Here is a 20,297-nt window from a genome sequence, read left to right on the forward strand (position 1 = left end):
GACAAGCTGGAGCATGTCTCCGATGCAGCATCAGCAGAAGCATATGCATTGAGGCATAGCCTCCTACTAGCGCAACAAATGGGAGTAAACAAGCTGGTTGTGGAGGCGGATTGTGTGGAGGTGATCGATACAATGAACTCGGGTGGCTTCACGGCAACAGGAGCTGCGGCAATTTATGCAGATTGCAATGTCTTATCAGTAGGTTATACTTCGGTGTCTTTCATTCACTGCCCTAGAGAGGCAAACCGTGTCTCGCAAGAACTAGCTAGGCTGGTGGCTTTTAATCCACCTGGTTTGTGGGTTGAGGAACCACCGGCATCTATCGTAAGGTGGCTGGTGGATGATGTAACAGTTATTTGATCTAATAAAGAGGCCGAAGTTTCAAAAAAAAAAGCATACACAGTCTCCTTCGATTCATAGGACAAGAATATAATAGGAATGGAACAAGTGAGATGGCATGCACCCGGTCCGTTTCTTATTAATCCACGTGTAAAATTTGTTTGAAGTCAAACTACACGAAATTTGACCGATTTTATATTAAAAAAAATCAGCAACTACATTACTAAAGTTATATAGTAGTATGAAAAATTAATTTCATGATGCATCTAATGATATTTATTTCCTTTTCTGAATGTTGATTTTTTTATAAATTCGGTCAAGTTTATAAAGTTTGACCTTGCAAAAGATTTATATGCAGATTAAACAAACGGAGGGAGTAACTTAAATCCTATCTATATCTTCTTCTCCATTACTCCACACGTTCCATAATATAGTGCATACAGATTTTCTGAAAAGTCAAATTTCATAAACTGTGACCAAGTTTAGAGAGAAAACTATTTATATCTACAATATCAAATATATATAAATTATAAAACTATGTATTATGATGAATCTAGTGATATATGTTTGGCATTCTGGATGTAAATATTTTCCTCCACAAACTTGGACAAAGTTGGTGAGGTTTGACTATTTAAAAAATCTATATGCACTAAATTACGGAACGAAGGGAGTAGTAAAGAACGTCCATTTTGAAAACCTGTGTGTTTCTTCGATTTTTTGGTCCGTCCATCCGCAAGTGGTAAAAAATAGTTTCATTTTATATAGATGAAAAAAAGCTTCGTATGTCGTCGCTCTGCTGGGCCTCCATCTGACACGAGCTCCTTGGACTCAGATGCAAAAGGATAAAATTACTTTACCAATTAATAATCCCGTATCACTCTTTTACAAAAAATTCCACCAATTTATATATGCCTAAGAGTAAGACTACCCACAGTGAGAGTAACATAGGTAGTAGCATCACACATATCTAGATAAAATAGATGATGTGGCAAGCAATAAATAAATAAAAAGAGGCATGTGGTAACATAGCTAGTTACTACTAGTATAAGTAACATCACACATATCAAGGCAATATGAGTCTATAACCTAATAAATGAAGTGTTGCATGTTATCACACGTATGTTACTCCCCACTGTAAAGGTAGTAACATAAAGTAGTAACTTGGACATGTTACTACTCGATCTTACTACCCATTGTGGCTAGTCTAACGAGAATTAACAAAGCTGAGCCACCAACAAACAGAGGATGCGGTGTGGGTTCCGTTTATTTGAGGGAAACGAAGAAATTAAATTCGTCTATGTGGCTAGGGAAAATGAAGAATTTAAATTTACCGCTAGCTAACAAGTCTGTGCCAATAAGAGATTTCATGAGAATCTATGGTGGTCGGGGCCATTTCAACCGAGCAAAACACAATGGTTGCCACGCGGCTTCCTTGCGTTTAATAAATCCTTTCAGAGTCCAAATAGAAAGACAAATTTATCTTTAAAATTATTTCTTTTGAAGTCTTAATCCATTTTTTTAGAGAGAAGCAAGTCTAGATCTTGGTGTGCGCCTACCTGTCGGCTGCCAAATTTGTCTTTAGAATTAACTCTTCTGAACTCTAAGGGTTGGACTATTAATTCAACTTTTGTTTTTACGAGAAAAGTAAGTCTACATCTCCGCCTACCCGCCGTCGTAGGGTGTATAACGCGCTGATGAATGTTTTGATGGACACGCCAATTTTCTTTCTCATTGCAACACACAAGCATATATGCTAGTGATAGAGAAAAGAAAAGAGATGCCATTTGGTTTCTCATTGGATTTTTTTCATTAAGTCTAAGCTAATGTTTCTTTTCCTCTGAAATATGAAGGATAAGAGTCAATCATGTATGAGAATATAATTATCGAAGAAGACTTTCGTCCCGCTTTATATATAAAGCAAACCACCAGAGCCACAAGGTCCTACTAATGTTCACACCGCACACACACGCAATAGTAGGACACAACATAGTACGAGAGGGTTCCGCTCAGAGCACAACTCAACAAGTCCTGAATGAGAATATAATTCTATACATGCAAATCAAAGAGCTCTAAAACAATTTTTCCTACATAAATGATATACTGTAGAATTCCTACAAATTCTTGTAAACCAAAGAAGGCATAAAATATGATAATATTTACATTATTAAATATATATAATATGAACATACATTTACGATGAATCTTATAATTAACGGAGGTTGCAGATACATTTCTATGTAAGCTTGATCAAATTTAATGACAGTTGACTTAGGAAAAAGCTGGATTCCATGTCGTTGTACCAAAGTTTATTTGATTGCCCTGGATTTTGTCAAGCGGTTTGAGTGGATGAAAAAAATCTTGTGAAATATAGTGTACATGAGTTCTTAAGAAAAATACTACAAAATTTAAGCTACAAATTAAAATAACCCATGTATGAAAAATACTAAGACCTATAATCCTCCAAAATTCATATGAAAATCTTTGAATCAAAGAGACCTGTTGCTTTTTCACGAGAAATGCTGGACAGGTACACCAATGAAATCAAATCTGAAATTTATAATTTATTAGATATTTAAACATAAGGATACGGAGCACAACTGAAATTCTAGACATGGTACTGCCGGTTAGCTAGTGTTTTAGAAACATATGTAATACTGTAGTACTGTGGTTAGACTATGTCTCAAGGAAAACGCCCCAAAGATTAACGCATTAGGCATTGAAAGCAATTATTTAATCCTCCAAGCTGGAGATACTAATATTCCTTGAAACCAAATGAAATACTGATATTATCTCTTGCTTTTCTCTAAGCACAGATCATGCAGTCTATATATTTAGTACTCCATCCGTCCAGAAATACTTGTCGAAGAAATGGATAGTGATTATTGTAAGCTCTATGAGAGCATCGGTTTTTATTACTGTATATATGTATACATATAGGCATACACTTTGAAGTCTATGGACATATAGTTGTGGTTATCTTAAGCTTTATTTTTTCACTAATATTCTTGTTTTGAAACTTATACCTAGATTATTATTATTATTACCGCTATAGGTATACCTATGCTTGCCCCACATACAAGCACATAGAGCATATAACAATTGTTTTTTTTTACTCGCGGGCGGGTGCCCCTGGTGGCTATAGCCGTGCGCTTGCAACAATTGTTTTTATTTTTCTGAACCAAGAACAATCGTTCTACAATGAAGACAACAATTGTTATCTAAGCTAAGTGGATATACGTACCGAGTACTGCCAGCCTGAACCAAATACAGAGGGCAAGCACGTATTTAGGTTGAGCTTCAACATCAAACAAACACCCACTGCCACTCTAAGCCTCTACCAGCCATCATGTTCCACAGCATCTGATACGCGTCGTCGATCGATAGCCGGGCACGCAGAATCGCACGCAGAACTCGTGCTCCTTAATTAGCTTCTTTTAGCTTGAAACAAGTGATCCTCGTGATGGCCAGTGACCACATTGCCCACAATCTATCCATCAAGTGGGTGGGACAACAGGAACCTTTTGAAAGCTAGTACCAGCTTTCCACATTGCCTGTTCGGGCTCCAAAACATCGGCGGTGGCGATCGCAAACATCTCGATCGTAACACTCCAATTCCAATTTCAATGCGCTAATCGACTAGCGACACGAGGAGTCGGGGAATTTGACCAGGAGGAGCAACATTCTGCTGAAGGGGATTTGATGTTGCATGTTATTCCACACGCAGTCAAAGATGCAACAATGCAGGCTGCATGCAGCAAAATGCCCGGTCGGATGCATGCTGTCACGAACGAATAACAATGCATGGCCTCATCGCAAGACATATTCTACGCAGTCAGCAGCAGCCGGCTGAGGAAGAAGAAGACCTCGCATATCGCTGTCAGTTGGCGACTTTACTGGTCACAATATAGCAGCGGGATAGTGGTGTCACGGAGAATAGCAGCGGAAGATCTTTCTTAAGGGAAATGGAAGATGTTTCCATGAGGATGTCTCCACTTACTGACCCTAGCATTTGCCACACACACACAAAAAAACGAATTTTGAAGCCATAGTGGCCAGTTTACCTATTTATGTGTTAAGTAAGCTGGAGGGGTCTGTCTACGAATTAGTCAATCAAATGAGAAAATATTATTTCTTGTTCATACGGAGCTAAGAAAATCTTCACTGCCTTCTATTCCCTTCATCTGGGTGCACAAGGCGTGCACGTATTTCTAGGTCGCAAATTTAACTAACCAAATGTTTATTACATGTGGCAAAAAATATACGTTTAGAAACTTCATCCATAGATGAATCTACTCATATGATTTTGATGCCATATAACACATCTTTTGTTAGTCAAATCGACCGTCTAGAAGCACGCGCATGCCCTATACATACGGACGAAGGTAGTAGTATTGTTTTGGTCTAATACAAAATGATTTAGAACTTGTTCTCATAGTTCAAAAAGTGGGGATTTGCACACATATCAATGTTGGATTGATGGCTCTGAGACATATGTCGAGAAATAGACAATTCTCAAGCACAAAGAATTAGCAAAACCGAAGACGGCAAGAGTTGCATGTTTAATACGAGGAAAAACGAGCAAAAATCATGATCACAACTCATCTAAAGATATGATACCACCCTAACATGCCAACAACGCAATGCTGAGAACATACATCTGCCGGGGCACCAACAAACATGATCATCTCATCACTCGTCGTCTCTCAAGATTCATAGATTTCATCCTCACAAAAGAAGAAAACCATACGCACCGAACACTGCCATAGACACACAACAACCATGTTGCTCCCAACCAAATAGTGAGTCGACGAGAGGACAAGGAGAATACTGATTTTCAGGGACGGGCCTCGTAGGAGATATTACCAAGAGCTTGCCACTGACAAAGCCCATTGCAATAATTGGAGAACACCACCCACCAAACCACTCATTGCAATTCATTGCCACTGCCATATGTGTCCTGTGACATCGGAGCTTCGTTTCGCCCCCAATGAGTGGGGTGCCCAGAGAGAACCAAATGAAGTCGAATAATCGACGTAGAAGGTTGTAATGCAACCTAGCCCCACTAACATCAGTTTCTCTGCCACCCGAGTTGCAATGCCAATGGATCTAGGAAACTAATCTGTCCTCCATATGGTCAAGCCACCAGCCATCGGTTACATCGGCTCCAAGACAATTTCCCACGAAGGGGATGGTGCATGAAGCACCACCATCGTCCCATCAAAGAACATTTCGACCAATGATTTCTGTTAGCTTGGGCCTTGAGGAAAGAAAGGAAAACAACATCACAACGGTGTCTCCCAAGGAATTTAAGGGCGCCCGGGAACCTTGTTGTTAAATGTTTCGACCTAAGTCTCATAACACGACTGTTTTTGCTTTACCGAAATCTACCTTGGGATCCCCAACCCATCGACTTGTAGCCCACCGGTGTCCTACAAGCTGCATCCGCCAAACTACATCTCGTGACATGAGTCTTCGAGAAGTTTTGCCATGAGTCCAAAAATAAATTCAATGCACACCATGAGAACAAATAAGGAAAAATGTATTGGTAGATTGTATGTACCAAGTTCAAATTCGGTGTGGACAATTCGCAGTTCTATATCTTTGGACGAAAATTTGATTTCAATTTTTTGTGGCATGATAGAGGTATATTGTGCACGTGTCATCACTTTGATCTCTATGCCGGCCAACATTACGCTCATGGTTGTTCTAATCTAACTCACAAAAATACAAAATAATTTTGCTCAAACTGAAGATCAGAACAACCAACCGCACATATCTCATTACCAAGGTGTGGCATAATGTCACATTCCTTATTGATAAGTAGCAACGCATCCTTGCAAAGGCACTTTACTTAAGAGTCTACAAGTACAAACACAGGTACTTTATTCCAACTCGTCTAGCTAAGTACCGTGTGATGCGGCTATCATGTGTGTACGTATTAGTAAGCACGCAGACATAAGTACCGGCAAAGCTCGAGCTTAACTTACTGCCTTCGAGCTGGGCCATGGCTGATCAACCAGCTAGATAGATCAGACATAAACCTTCCAGTACATTTATTCCAACTTCTCTAGATATCTTTATCACAGTATCAGGTACCGGTGAGCTCAAGCATTGCCGTCGGCTGGGCTGAGGATCATTGCTGGTCGATCAGTTTGACACATCAGGTGAACCTCCTCCCACCGGTGCCCGTGGGACGCTGGCAGTTGAAGTACACAGCAGCGACGGGCTTGCCGAGGTTGAAGCGGCGCGCGAAGCTGCGCGAGTTGAAGCTCTGGCGTGCCTGCGGCGCGAACACCGTCCCCCGCCCCAGCTGCTGGTACAGAACCAGCACCATGCGGTGGATGCCCATGGTAGGGCTTGGGCTCTCGTATGGCACGATCTCTTTTCCTGCCAGTTCATCAAAGAGTAAGGGAATTCAGATAGGTTAAGCGTGCGCTTTCCCGGGAAAATGGAATAAATAGCATGTGCTTTTGTGGTTTTTACTGCATTTGTGTCCTTTCTTGGTATCATTAATTTGTACTATTTTGCAGTAAGGTGGGATATGTGGAAAATAGCAACTATAAAGCGGTTCAAGGGCGTGCATGCATGTATTATTTTGTTCACTGATTGAAGCTACTATTGAAGTACATGCCAGATTTTCTCTTCCTACCCTAATTAACACGGGCGAGTTGGTAGTTGGTTACTTATAATCACAGAAAATGGACGTCAAGTACGTAAGGTCTATCATAAAATGTTGTATTATTTGAGCATTAAAATGGCAGTTGCTATATGGCAACATTATGTGTTTTGCCATGTAGAAAAACCAATGTATGCTAATTTGGCAAAGTCGCATGGTACTAAATATACATATGTGTAAAACAATATTGACGAGTAATTAAGTACTGAAAAAATGAACAACATGACAAAGACCTCTCAAATTATTTGCAGAGAATATATTTTTCAGAAGCATTTCGCAAGTACCTTATGCAACCATTGCAACATTGCACTAGTTGATGTGAAATGTCTAACCGTGTTTGATAAATATTTTGCAATAATTAAGAAACCATTTCCTTGCATCATACTTTTTTTTACAAATATGATCACAAAGCAATACAATTCATACATCCTAAAGATGAAATCATTAAATTTATGTGTTAATAATAAACATATGAACTCACTTTTAGTTAATCCACATACTTATTTTGATTTAACATCGTCTTATACACACTATACAGATCTACTGCTTTGTTAACTAAGGTGTATCGCATATTAAGATATTAAGTGAAAAACATATATCAAAATATACAATATCTCAGTTTAATCACTAAGTATAAGCTTAGGCGTGACTATGGAACATCACCTGAGATACTAGCTAGTACCTAACATGAACCGTTTGGCAAGAAGTTTGAATGAAAACCTGAGTATTAGGAAAACTAATTTTGATGTACTCACCAAAGCTATCGTTTGTTGATGATGGGACATCAGTCACCATCCTGCACATACCCAAAGTAAAATAAAATTAGAGCAGTCCATCAACATATAGTTGTGGCCCAACAAAAACGTGCATGCGGTAAAATATGACAAAACATGTAAGAGTAATGGCTTACCAGTGCAGGTACTCCCTCAGGGTTGGGTTGCTGGGATTAGGCGCATCAGGATCCACCATAACCTGTTTGATTTACAATTACACAAGCACATGGTCAACATGTTAGGGGATAAAAATTACACAAGCACATGGTCAACATGGGCTACCAACAAACAAGTTCAAGCAACATGCAACAGCGAGCTTGTTTGGTGAAGCCATTAGTCTCCCAAGCTCTCTCAAGTTCACACCATGGCCATACACGTATGGCCTACCATCAATGGAGTACTCTTACGGGTTCAAAGTGGTAGGCTTACTAGAGTATAGGCCACACGGAAATCATCACCGCCTATCTCAACGCTGGGTTTCAGAGAGACTGCTGGTGAGCGAAACTCCATGCCATTGAACACAGGCCTCCCATCATACATCACAGTTAGAGGCACCGAGCTAACAAATGGGTCTAGAACATCTCCAACTATCTGTGCCCTTGTCAAGGAGTCATTCGCCATAATATTTTGGAGTCTCAGAGCAAGTGTATACACTATCAAACTACAAAAGCTTGAGAAATTACATGGGTTTGGGGACTATTTATAGTCTTTGAGAGAGCTCTAAGATGACAGACATACACATGCACGTGTGATTCGCGTTCTAATAATTAGAATATCACTATGTCGATCTACTTTCCACAAGGTGCCCTTCTAGTTGTTAGCATTTTAGACATTATTCCTTCGTCTTGCTAATGTTCTCAGCGCCATCTCTCCTTCTCGCGATAAGAGCATATGTAACAAATGTTTGGGAATCGCATATATCCTTTCCATATCAGTTATATGGAATTATATATCTTTTGTTCTTCTATGCATCAAATTCCACAAGGAAGATCTGTACTTCTGACTTTACATGGTATCATTGGCAATTGGCGATATATTACTTGGCTAGCTCGGTGTCAGGCCCCAGTGCTTGATATAGTACTTCTACGCAAGTTACGATCTGTTTGGTTCTTTACAGCGAACAATCAGTTATATATATATATATATATATATATATATATATATATATATATATATATATATATATATATTATTGAGTGCTGTTATACTCATTAAATTTAACTCTGACAGGGAGTAGACATGTACAAGTGGACAAAACATATGTGGTGTTTAGGCCTTTCAATTTGTTGCTTTTTATCTATGCATGTTTAATATTGCTTTCGGTAAAAATATTGCTTTTATCTATGCCTTTTCTCTAAAAATATTGCTTTCGGTAGTAGTGTTTGTCAGTATATCATTTTCTTCTTAACTGTATACTCACGCATGCACCCATAAATCCACATTTGTAAAAAAAAATAGTTCATTAATTTGATGGATCTAACATACAGCTATGAAGAGTGATAATGCTTAACATGTACAAATAGAGAATCACTACTGTTGAGAACATATTCCAGCACGAGGTTTGTGCCCATGAGCTCATGCACCTTTGGATGTGGCATGTGCAGCTGATGCTTCGATGCCTTCTTCGAACAGCTCTTCAGTTTGTCCCACAAAACTAAAAAATATGGCAACATTAACTGATATAGACGGCAACCCGGAGGAAGGAAGTATTCCATTCTCTAAGAAAGCAACGAATGGCTATGGTACATGAAAACTCCTGCATATGGAAAAAAATGTGACCACCTGAGTCATTTAAAAATCGCCGGCATAATTCAACATGTTTGTTTTCTACCGGTCCGATACATATGGCAATAAACTTACGCAAACTTCTGCATCCATACAAATTATAACATCAAATGCATTCTTCTTCTTCTTTTTGGCAGGGACAATGAAATGTATTCGTGGTTTTCAATCATGAAAACATAATTTTATTTCAAATAGAAAACAATATTTGCATTTCTTAGAGAAATCTAATACAAGATCATTCTTAAAGGCTTCTGCGCAAATTAAGTTCTAATACAACATTACTTTTTTCGTGAAAATGCCAAAAGCCATATGTTAAGTAGCACATGCCCTTGGAAAATACCCTTACAAAAAATTAAAAATACGTCTAAATCATTGGGGCGTAAAAATAATTTGTTCCTCCTGCATCCACCGACCGAGCACCATCAGCAAAACTCGTTGCCACCTCCGGGCCTAGCAAACATGTCAGGAGCTTGTAAAAGCAATGGCCGAGAAGTTGTTGATGTAGATCAGAAGACGCCACCGGCCGGCCATGATCAACGTAGCAAATCACTGCCCTGGAGAAGAAAACATCAAAGAGGGCATGTAGAACGCCCCAGATCCGGCCAGACGGAGTCGTGGAACAAAAATCTCACACGCGCCCTGACGAGGCCGAGGCTGGCCAACCTTTATCAGTCGGAACTGGACCCGGAGAACTAAAACGCACAACCATGTTGTCCGCTCTGCAGGACGGCGCCGCCGAGACTTCATCGAACACTTCCGCCACCACCGCCGGAAGGGCCAAATTCGTGAAGACCTATATGTCTGTACAATCTCATCACTGGATCCGATGGCACACGGCATGTCAGGACCAAAGAAGAAGCCGAAGGAACCATTTTTGAACACTGCAAAACCACCATCGCTGGAAAGGGCGAATCGCTGGAAAAGCGGAGACCTACCTAATGCCCCAAGGTGGAGGAAACTACGAATCCATCGGTTGATCGAGCCTCCTCGCGCACCCTCACCAGCAAAGCCGACGGAGAAGGAGGAGGCTGGCAATCTACCGATGGAGGGGTATGATGGCGTGGAGGAACCCTGGATGTCTTTGGGTCTGGGGGTTGCGTCCTCAACATTGACCTAATACTACAACATTAGTACTACTTTCTCTATCCAGAAATACTTGTCGGAAAAATAGATGTATCTAGACATATTGTAGTTCTCGATAAATCCATTTCTATCCATTTTCGCGACAAGTAATTTTGGATACCAGTACACTACTCATGATTGCAGAATTGCATTTATGCTTTTGCATTTATGACGGAAGTTAGTTTTCTGAGGCCAATGATTGAAATCGACGGGACCTCATCCGAAAGAACCTTCTCTCCATGATCGGCTCTTTTCGCTCACCTTTCTTGCCTTGTTTGGACCCTATACCTTATCTGCCAACGTGTTCTCAGTTACGATAGGGACGGTTCTAGGTAGATCGATCGTTGGCTCGTTGCACCTTGCAAACCTTAGCTCTTGATTCATCTATTAATTAAAAACTTAGTTGTGTGCAATTGCATCGCATAATCAAAGACTGGGAGAACTTTTTTAAATTGTTTATTATAGATGAAGACTAAGAGACCATAACAAAGCTACAAACTGCCACTGATCACTGCCCTAGCTCGCACGTATTCCGGCGTTTTGACCAGAATCGGCTGCTCCCGTGGCTGCTGCCACTCCTATTCTCCCAGCAAACGGCCATGCTAACCTTTTAATTGCACTCTACTTTCTTTTTTGCGGTTGTTATATAGAACATGGTGGCTTTGCGTGCAATTTTTTGTCCAGCTATGCAGATCGCCGTCGTGCCTGATTGAATCATGCCAGGCTAAACACTCTAGATATGAACTTTCACATGGCCGAAATCATTAACCTTGAACATGGGAGCTGATGGCTTCAGGGCGGATTGTACAAACAATCAAAATTTCTAGCCATCTACACCAAGACAATTGTAGTCCTAGAGCTCTACTCGGTCTCCATGCATCCCCTCCCCCCTCCTTTGTCTTCGACATCTCACAGCAATGGATACACCACCTTGATTGGTTCCAGCTGGACAACAAAATTCCATGTTTTTCTTACTCTTAAAATATTCATGTTGAGTTGCATTATCCACCTTTTTCGTTGCGTTATCCGCCTTTTTCGTCGTATTGCCTCTCATCTCCATGATAACTCTCCTTGGGGTAGAAGTACTATATATCACTGGATGATTTGTTGTGCCGGTGGTGTAGAGGCCAAAAGCAATTCAGAAGTTAGGCAGACTGTATGAAACACTTCTTATGAATTGCTTGTAAAGTACAATCTTGGTTTATGACACGACAACCCACAACATGAACTTATAATTGCCAATTACCAGACTAGGACCAAAAAACTCACAAACAGAGGTTACAACTCTTCGATCATGACAAGTGTTGGGTCGTGCTGACTATACACCTAAACACCACCTTAGCGTCGAACGTTCTCTGGGTTCCCATATTCGTTTTTTGGGCTCCCATATCCGTCTTCTAGGGTTTCATATTCGAGCTAGGAGGAATGCGTCAGAGCCGAGGTCAGGAAAAAGGTTGCTGGAACTTTATGTTGGCCAGAAGTTATTTCTTTTCCCCAGGAAGAAGAAATTTGCTACTTTGGCTCATCAGTTGGTAATTCTGTCTATGAAGTTCAGTGCCTTTTCCTGATTCACATCTTCTTCGGCTTTTGCTACGGTCTGTTCGTCGAAGATAATGACCCTCAAACTATTGTCAGTCCGGACCTTGAAGGTGAGGAAGTACCTGGTCTGCAACTTGTGAGCTATGGTGAAGCTAGCCCACCCTTGATCAATGGAAAGTCTCCCATTAAAATCCCGGTGCTTGACCTTCCCGCTGCAGCCCGTGTCTGTCCTTGGAACGATTTCATGTGGGACGGTCCTCATGTCCTCACGGAAGGAGTTGAAGATCGAAAGCAAATCGAACTTAGGTGCTATAAGCACCTTGCAGAAATGGCTTGGACCTATGTCTACATTGAAGTGGCCAACATTCGCTAGCCTCTCCCCCGGTGCTTATCGGAGCTGTTGGCTTCTCCTGAAAGCTTCCTTGCTTGTGGTATACTACGGAGACCTATGTAAATGTGTGGTGGCCATCTTCAAAACCACCCCCGAGTGATTCGAGGCTCATTCATTGGGGGTGAATCGAGGAGAATATAGTGAGCCACTTAGTGGTCTTCCGGAGCCTTGGTTCCAGCACCGCTCCAACAGAGATTAGCACTTCCATGAAGAAGTGTGAACTTCAGGATAAAATCCGCGTCCCCGACTCACTTGTGGTTATTCCTTACTTGCACTTTATTTTGCTTTTGTATGCTAGTGGGCTCGCTAATTAGATTGTTGCCTACCTTATATTGCTTTGAGCTTGCTTGTTATATAGGTTGTGTTCATCTAGTTGGATTATCTAGTGAACCTACTTTATCCGCAAAATCCTAAAATTCGTGGTTAATCTTAAAAATTGTCGTCTCCTATTCACCCCTCCTCTAGTTGACTGTAACAAGCCTTTCAACCTCCTAATCAGGACTCATAGCGTTGTCACCCAAAGCGAGCGCTCAGGTGCACTCCGCATGGGCCGGCCCAATAACACAAGCAACACATCTCGCTCGATCGCCCCCCACCGTTCGTTTGCTCGGTTGATTGTTGATCAGGCGACCATCGACCATTGACTTCCTCTAAAAATTTTCATTAAATTGAGAAAGATCACAAGTTTGGAAAATGAAAATAGAAAAAACTCATGAATTTGAAAAAATGTTCGCGGGTTAGAAAAAGTTCGCAATATATAAAAACACATTTTAAAAATAAATCACAAATTTGAATAATCGTGAGTTTCAAAAAGGTCCACAAATTTGAAAAAAAAGTTCACAAATTTCAAAAAAGAGAAGTTCATGGTTTTGAAAAATCATGAATTTTAAAAAGTTCTAGAATTTATAAAATGTTCACAAAATTGAAAATATAAAAAATAAAATAAAAATAAACAATAAATAGAAATGAAGAAAACAAAGGAACCAGAGAAACCCCGCCCGAGAAACAGGGGAACCGGGAGCTTCAGGCGCCCGAACTCCTCCCTGGCGTTCAATACAACTCTCAGTTGGGCTGGCCCACGAAACGCACCGACCAGTGAACTAGGGGCGGACCCCCACGCAGTTCCTTTCACGTCCTAGCTTGCTAACCACTGGAGCTACCTGCCCCTGCCTTGAGTGATTGGTACCAGCGTGAAATACATAATAACACTATTGCAGCCATATTTGTTGCACATAACCATGTGTTGCATTACCTTTTTTTGAAATATTTGGAAAAAATCATGATTAGAAAAAGCTCATGCATTTTGTAAAAAGTTCATCATTTTTAAATAAAAATTTGCAAACTTAAAAAAGTTCATCAATTTCCAAAAAGAGCCCATCTAATTTGAAAAGATGTTCGTGCTTTTTTAAAAAACCATTGAATTTGAGAAAAGTTCATCGAAATTGAAAAAAAGTTCATGGATTTACAAAAAAGTATACTTTTTTTAAAAAAAGTTCATCAAGTTGAAAAAAGTTCATTGAATTTGAAAAAAAGTTCATCGAATTTTGAAAAAAGTTTATTGAATTTGACAAAAAGTTCATCCAAATTTAAAAAGGTTTAGTGAATTGGAAAAAAGTTCATCGATCTGAAGAAAAAGTTCATGCATTATTAAAAAAAATCATCGAACCAAGAAGAAGAAGAAGAAAAAGGAAAACGTAAATTAAAAAGGAAAAAGGAAAAAAAGAAAAAAAAAGAAAGATGAAATAAGAAAATATTTAAAAGGATGTTAGTCATCAGGTTGGCTTCAGGCGCCCGTTTGCAAAATGCACATTAACGGGCGCCTAAAGTGCCAAATAGGAAATGACGATTTCAAGTGCTTTTATTCGGTCCACTTAGGTAGTAAAAATATGAGTATCTAATTGGTATCCACAAAGTGTTATCCTTGTCGTATCATGGAATTTAGTTCTGAAAAGTAACTGAATATATAATATAATCCCTGGATGGGATATGAAGAGAAATGGGGGAAATAAAAAAATAAACACAATATTTTTGGGATCCTTGTCATATCATGGTATTTAATTCTGAAAAGTAATTTTTTACAAGAAAATCAAAGGGAATATCTGATATTTATCAAGGAATACAAATACAATAGTCCGTATGCGGTGAGATCAAATAATAAGAAAGAGGAGAAAAATATTTCAGTCTAATTATCTTTTTTTGAGACAATTTCAGTCTAATTATCTGCCCTATGCGCAACGGAGTCTTTCCGGCGAACCCTTCTCCCCTGTGTGTAAGGGAGTCTTCAATGGGCCAAAAAAAACCAGTTCTCTGTGACGCCACTAAACCTTAGAAACTGGTATTTTGGACCTCATTTTAACAACACAAAAAAAGCCATGATGTATAAAATAAAATGTAGTCGTGTTAAAAGATGATCATGTACTATATATTCCTATGAAATGGTGTTCTATATCATGGAAAGAAAAATTACATAATTTGACGTGCTAAATTTCTTTAAAAAATTATATAAACTACCACGTCACTAGGATTTCGTATATAGCACATATCTAGGAACACACACACACACACAAAATATATGTATAGCAAAAACTGCTAGTTGCAAAAATAAAAATCAATAGTATCATACATGGAAAATTTGAAACAAATGTATAAACAATATAAAGGAAAATTGTCATGGTTGAGGGTGATTGAAAGTTGAAAAGTTTTGAAAACAAAAAGGAATTTGCCATGATAAAAAATATTGGAAATGCCATGACATTAAAACTAAAAATGCCATGATACAAACTAAAATTGCCGTGCTCTATATTTTTCCTTTGCTGACAAAAAAAAATCAAAAAAAAAGAACATTGCCATGATACAAAAATGTAAAATTGCCATGCCATTAAAAATAAATCACTGAGCTATAGATACAAAATTTGTCATGCTCTTAATAAAAAAAGCCATTGTCTTAATGATAAAATTTCCATACTCTTAATAATAAAAATACCATGTTGAAGATAGAGATCCCAATAACAAACTTTGAAAAGAAATGCTCTTTAAAGAACATATTTTTTCTTAAAAAAACTTAATGATTTCAAAAAAGGTTTCCCACCATGGTAATATATTGATGAAAACCACCATGATCTGATCAATAAAATTGCCATGTTGCTCATAATAAAAAATGTAACAAATTCTCATCAGAATATATGAAACACTATTAGAACATTACAAAAATGCCATGAGACAAAAAGGATAGAATTAAAAAATCGCCATGATTTTTACAGGGCAACTTTTAAGATTATTTGCCATGACAAAAAATGAACATGTGCTGAAAAAACTAAAAAAATGTCATACTACCTAAATTGAAATTGCCATGGTATAAAAACGATAAAAATGTCATACTACCTAAATTGAAATTTCCATGGTATAAAAACGATAAAAATGCCATGGTCTAAAACAATGCCATGTTGCATAACATGTACAATTGCTGTGGTACAAGATAGCATGTCACAAATTTGAATGGTGCACAAAAAATGTCGTGCTACAAAATAGACTGCCAATGCCTATATCTAATAAAATTGACATGGTCTGAATAGTAAAAGTACCATGGTCTAATGAATAAAACTGCCACGATCTAGACAAAACTTCCATGCCACCAAAAAACTAACATGGTGAACTGAACATTTTTTCCGTGGTGTAAATAATGAAATTGCCATGACAAAAAGAATTCCATGCCACCCATGACACCCATTACAATCAATTGTTGTGAAGTTGTTTAAACCGTCCCGCCAAAACACGGAGGGCCATCGCAGGACATGATAGCTCCACTTCACACAATTTTCAAACAATGCACATATCACACAGTTTAGTTACACAAGACAAAGTGAAATATCAAAAGGATGGGTATGAGATTAGATGAGACTGGCAAACACCGGCACACCACCACCACTGGTGTCATGCGAGCACAAAACGAGAGGGAGCCAGGGCTCCGCCTCCTCCTCTTCCAAGAAAGAAAGTTAGGGTTCGTGCCTCTCGCCGGCGCTGGTGCAGGTTCGCCTCGTCTCCGGTGGCCCTAGGGCCATGAAGGCGCGGTGGATCCTGGCAAGGGCCGGCGGGGGGCTCCGTTTTTAGTCGTTGTTTTCAATCTTGTTAGGGTTTGTGTCCTACTCAGGAAGGCGAGACGGCGGCGGCTCCCTGAAGATGGAATAAAGGTCTCCCCGCCTAGCCCCCGTTCCGGCGGTGCGTCTAGTGTCGTTGGTGGGCGTGTGGAGGTGTGTCTCCGGCAGATCTATCTTTGATGGATTTGCTCGCATCTCGTCATTGTTCGTCTACGTTCGTGTGTCTTCGGTTTGGACCCTTTCGATCTACATTATTTTTCATCGGCGGCGGTTGCTGTTCTGGGGTGCTGGTCCCGTGGGGCCTTAGCACGACGACTTCCCGACTGTCTACTACAACAAGTTGTGCCCGGCTCCGGCGATGGAGGGGTGATGACGGCGGCGCGCCTTCGACTCGCTTCGGTGCTTGTAATCGTTGCTAGGTGGTCTACGAATCTTGATGTATTTTTTATTTGTGGTGTTTGTTGTATTGCCATGATTGAAAATTGAAAGTTTTTCTTAAAAAAAACACAGGACAGCAAGTTTTTTTTTTTGAGGGGACACAGGACAGCAAGCAGCTCAGCAAACGCAGCAGGTCATCAGAACTTCCTAGACTCAAAGCGGCAAAGCCGCCAGCGTGCCAGCCTCGATTGTGTGGACCGGGCTAAGGAAACGGCCCGCAAGCCCACCACGCGCCCAAAGCCCGGGACGGCGGCACCTTGAAATACCTCGCGTTGGCGCCCAACGCAACCGCCGCAACCAACAGCTTTCCTCGCCGGAGTCCCCAACAAACCAAGAACCCCTCCTCTCCCCACCGCGCAGTAGCCCACCCGCCGCCTCTGCTCTCCGGCGCCGGTGACCCATGAACCAGTTCCACGACGGGCACCACGTGCGGCTGCGGAGCCGCGCGCACCGCACCCGCACCTACCTCCACGCCGCCGCCGACGGGGAGAGCGTCACCCTCAGCCAGGTCCGGGCCTCCATGAACGCGGCGTGGACGGTGCACATCTACCACCGCGCCGACGGAGACGAAGACGACGACGGCCCGTACCTGCTCCTCCACAGCGCCGCCTACGGCCGCTACCTCGGCGCCACGGACGTGCCGGCGCGGCGAGGCCACCGCGGCTTCCGCGCGGAGCTGCGCGACTACGACCAGCCGGAGGTGGGGGCCATCATGTGGCGGGCCGTCGGGCCGGGCTTCGCGGACGACGTCGTCCTGCTCCACCACGCGGGCGGCCGCTTCCTCCGCGCCAACGGCAGGTACCTCCCCTGGAACGCCGGCGTCAGCCTCGACGGCGACGTCAACTCCATGATGCACTGGGTCGTCGAGCCCATCCCCGCTAGAGAGGCTGGCATGCCTGCCATTCCTGGCCCGCTTCCGGTGAGTTCGATCGATCGCCATGACCCGCTTCTCTGCTGAATTGCTTTCGGCGATTGCGAACTGTGCTAGTTTCAGGCTTTCAGCTGCACTTCTCTTCTTGCCAAATTTTTGGGAGCAGTTCTTGATTTCCCGAACATAACCATGGTTGATGGTCCAACTGCAGACCCGCCCAGGAATGATATTCCTCTCCAACATATTCATGAACCGGGGGCCGGGACGGCAGATCGGGGGCGTCGAGCCCATCCCGGCAGAGTCGGGCATTCATGGCCGTCCTCCGGTGAGTTCGATCGCCATGACCCGCTTCTTGATTCTCCTACGATTGAGCGAATTGGCTTATTCGGCGTCGTTCATTTGAACTGCAGTTCTGTTCTTGCCAAATTTTCGAGCAGTTCTTGATCTCCCGAACATAACCATGGTTCTCTGCGATTCAACTGCAGACTCTCCCAAGATTCCTCTCCCACATGTTCACGGAGCCGGGACGGCGGATCCGGTACACTCCGACGCTCGGCGGGGACTACCCCGAGGACAGCGCCGGCTGGCGCGAGTTCTGGTTCAGGGGGAGGTCCGTGTTCCGTCTGAGGAACCAGGTGGTGATGCGCACCAGCATCAACCTGTACTACCAGAACATCGCCATGTGCGTCCGAGCGGGCCGCTACGGGAGGCTGACCCCGCTCGTCGTCGACCTGCCCCATGGCGGCTACGGCGAGACCCTCGAGATTGTCATCCTCGAGGACGAGATTCGTGGTGAGACCCTCTCTCCATCCCCCAACTTCCTAAGTATCTACTCACGGTGGCAACAAGTGAATTTGTTATGCATGATCAATGATTTTGTGGGGTTTATTTTGGTGGGGTGCTAATCTGCTTGTGCTTGAAACAGTTAGCTGAAACTTCAGTCTTAGAACAGTTTACTGAAAGTGTTGTCGTCTGAAAATAATACGTAATAAACTGAAACTATTGTAGTCTGAAACTGTTAGGTCTTGGGAATTGTCTGCAGCTGTTGTAATCTGTTATTGGGAAAATTACTCACTGTAGAATTTAAAACTCCAAATCAGTTGATTCATCTCTTTTCAGCCTTAACAGAGAAGATGGTGAGATATCCGTTTGATTTAGTCCATTTTACTCGTGTTGAATAATATGTGAACAAAATTCAGGTTCCAAAAAATATTAAATTAAACCTTATTTCTGCACATGAGCTCCAAATTTGGTCTGAGATTTAAATTATTCATCTGCTTTCCTGCTGATCTTCTTTGTATAGAATTGTAGTGTACTAGTGTTGTTCTTGAATCTGTTATCAGCAATGCACACATGTTGGTGTTGATATATTTTGCTGCATGAACATGATGTTTGTGGTCTTACTTTAGTGGAGTGCTAATCTGATCGTGCTTGGAAAAATGATATTATGATTCATTTTGTTAGGACTTGAGAGCTGTCTGGAACTGTTGTGATCTTATAGATAAGTAAGAGTAGTTGGATGTAAATAGTAGGCGGCATGTGGATTTATCAGTATGTACACATGGTAAAAAATGGACTGAAGCTAGTTGAACATTTCTGTCCTTGATTCAGAAGATTCAGTTTGTCCAGTTCGTAACATTTGCCGCTAGTAGAAATTATGCAAGTTATAGGCCAAATCAAGTTCAGTCATCTTATTCACCTTTGCAGAGAAGATACTAATTTTCTTATCAGTTAATGAAAGTCAGGTAGTGTCTTTCAATACTACATAAAGCTTAGTTCCTTGCACATTATATTGCTTCAGGTTTTGCCTTCTTGATCATGTTATTGATTATTGGCGTGCCACCTAACTGGCTCATAATTTCTGCTATTTCAGCCTACGATGATCTGCGACACCCAGATATCTACGCGGAGTAGAGGAAGATCAGAGCCGGTGTCCTGACAGTTCACAAGTTTCTCCACCTCGGATACGATGGCAGCAGAACTGGACGCCTACTTTTGCCTATAGATAGATATAGATTCAGAAACTCAGCAGCTCTCGTGTTCGCGGTTCTATGATTCAGAACTACTGAAAGCGTTGGGTCCAATGGCTGAACAATATTGTAGTGATGCTGAATGTAGTAGCTCTTCTGACATTCATCCCTGCGATGTGAATGCCACGGCTTCGTAGACAATGCATTTCACTGTAGGGTTCTCGCAATGAGTCGATGATCGTGCAATTTTTTGGATCATGCATTTTGTGTAACTGAAAAATGCAGTGGTTTATGCAATG

General features: G+C 41.4%; 2 protein-coding genes across 2 annotated transcripts; one reads left to right on the top strand and one right to left on the bottom strand.

The window, feature by feature from the left end:
* Positions 1–6,090: 6,090 nt before the first annotated feature.
* LOC119353496 (protein RICE FLOWERING LOCUS T 1-like) lies at positions 6,091–8,444 on the bottom strand. The gene is made up of 4 exons (XM_037620116.1): positions 8,218–8,444; positions 7,926–7,987; positions 7,771–7,811; positions 6,091–6,726 (listed from the first exon to the last, which is right to left on the bottom strand). The coding sequence occupies exons 1-4, from the start codon at positions 8,407–8,409 to the stop codon at positions 6,500–6,502; spliced, it is 522 nt and encodes a 173-aa protein (XP_037476013.1). The 5' UTR covers positions 8,410–8,444; the 3' UTR covers positions 6,091–6,499.
* A 9,113-nt stretch (positions 8,445–17,557) lies between these two features.
* On the top strand, positions 17,558–19,942 carry LOC119357672. Its single transcript, XM_037624539.1, has 3 exons — positions 17,558–18,076; positions 18,514–18,820; positions 19,830–19,942. Exons 1-3 carry the CDS (start codon positions 17,558–17,560, stop codon positions 19,940–19,942), a joined length of 939 nt encoding a protein of 312 aa, XP_037480436.1.
* The last annotated feature ends 355 nt before the right edge of the window (positions 19,943–20,297 follow it).

The sequence above is a fragment of the Triticum dicoccoides genome, chromosome 2A (assembly GCF_002162155.2).
Source record: "Triticum dicoccoides isolate Atlit2015 ecotype Zavitan chromosome 2A, WEW_v2.0, whole genome shotgun sequence".
NCBI classification, from domain to species: Eukaryota; Viridiplantae; Streptophyta; class Magnoliopsida; order Poales; family Poaceae; genus Triticum; species Triticum dicoccoides.

Bases quoted from the DNA above. Each gene is read 5' to 3' on its own strand.
- LOC119357672 (XM_037624539.1), top strand. From the start codon at position 17,558: ATGAACCAGTTCCACGACGGGCACCACGTGCGGCTGCGGAGCCGCGCG. The intron at 18,077-18,513 runs GTGAGTTCGATC...ATTCAACTGCAG, and splicing joins CCATTCCTGGCCCGCTTCCG to ACTCTCCCAAGATTCCTCTC. The intron at 18,821-19,829 runs GTGAGACCCTCT...ATATTGCTTCAG, and splicing joins CCTCGAGGACGAGATTCGTG to GTTTTGCCTTCTTGATCATG.
- LOC119353496 (XM_037620116.1), bottom strand. From the start codon at position 8,409: ATGGCGAATGACTCCTTGACAAGGGCACAGATAGTTGGAGATGTTCTA. The intron at 7,812-7,925 runs GTAAGCCATTAC...GGGTATGTGCAG, and splicing joins CTGAGGGAGTACCTGCACTG to GATGGTGACTGATGTCCCAT. The intron at 6,727-7,770 runs GTGAGTACATCA...ATGAACTGGCAG, and splicing joins ATCAACAAACGATAGCTTTG to GAAAAGAGATCGTGCCATAC.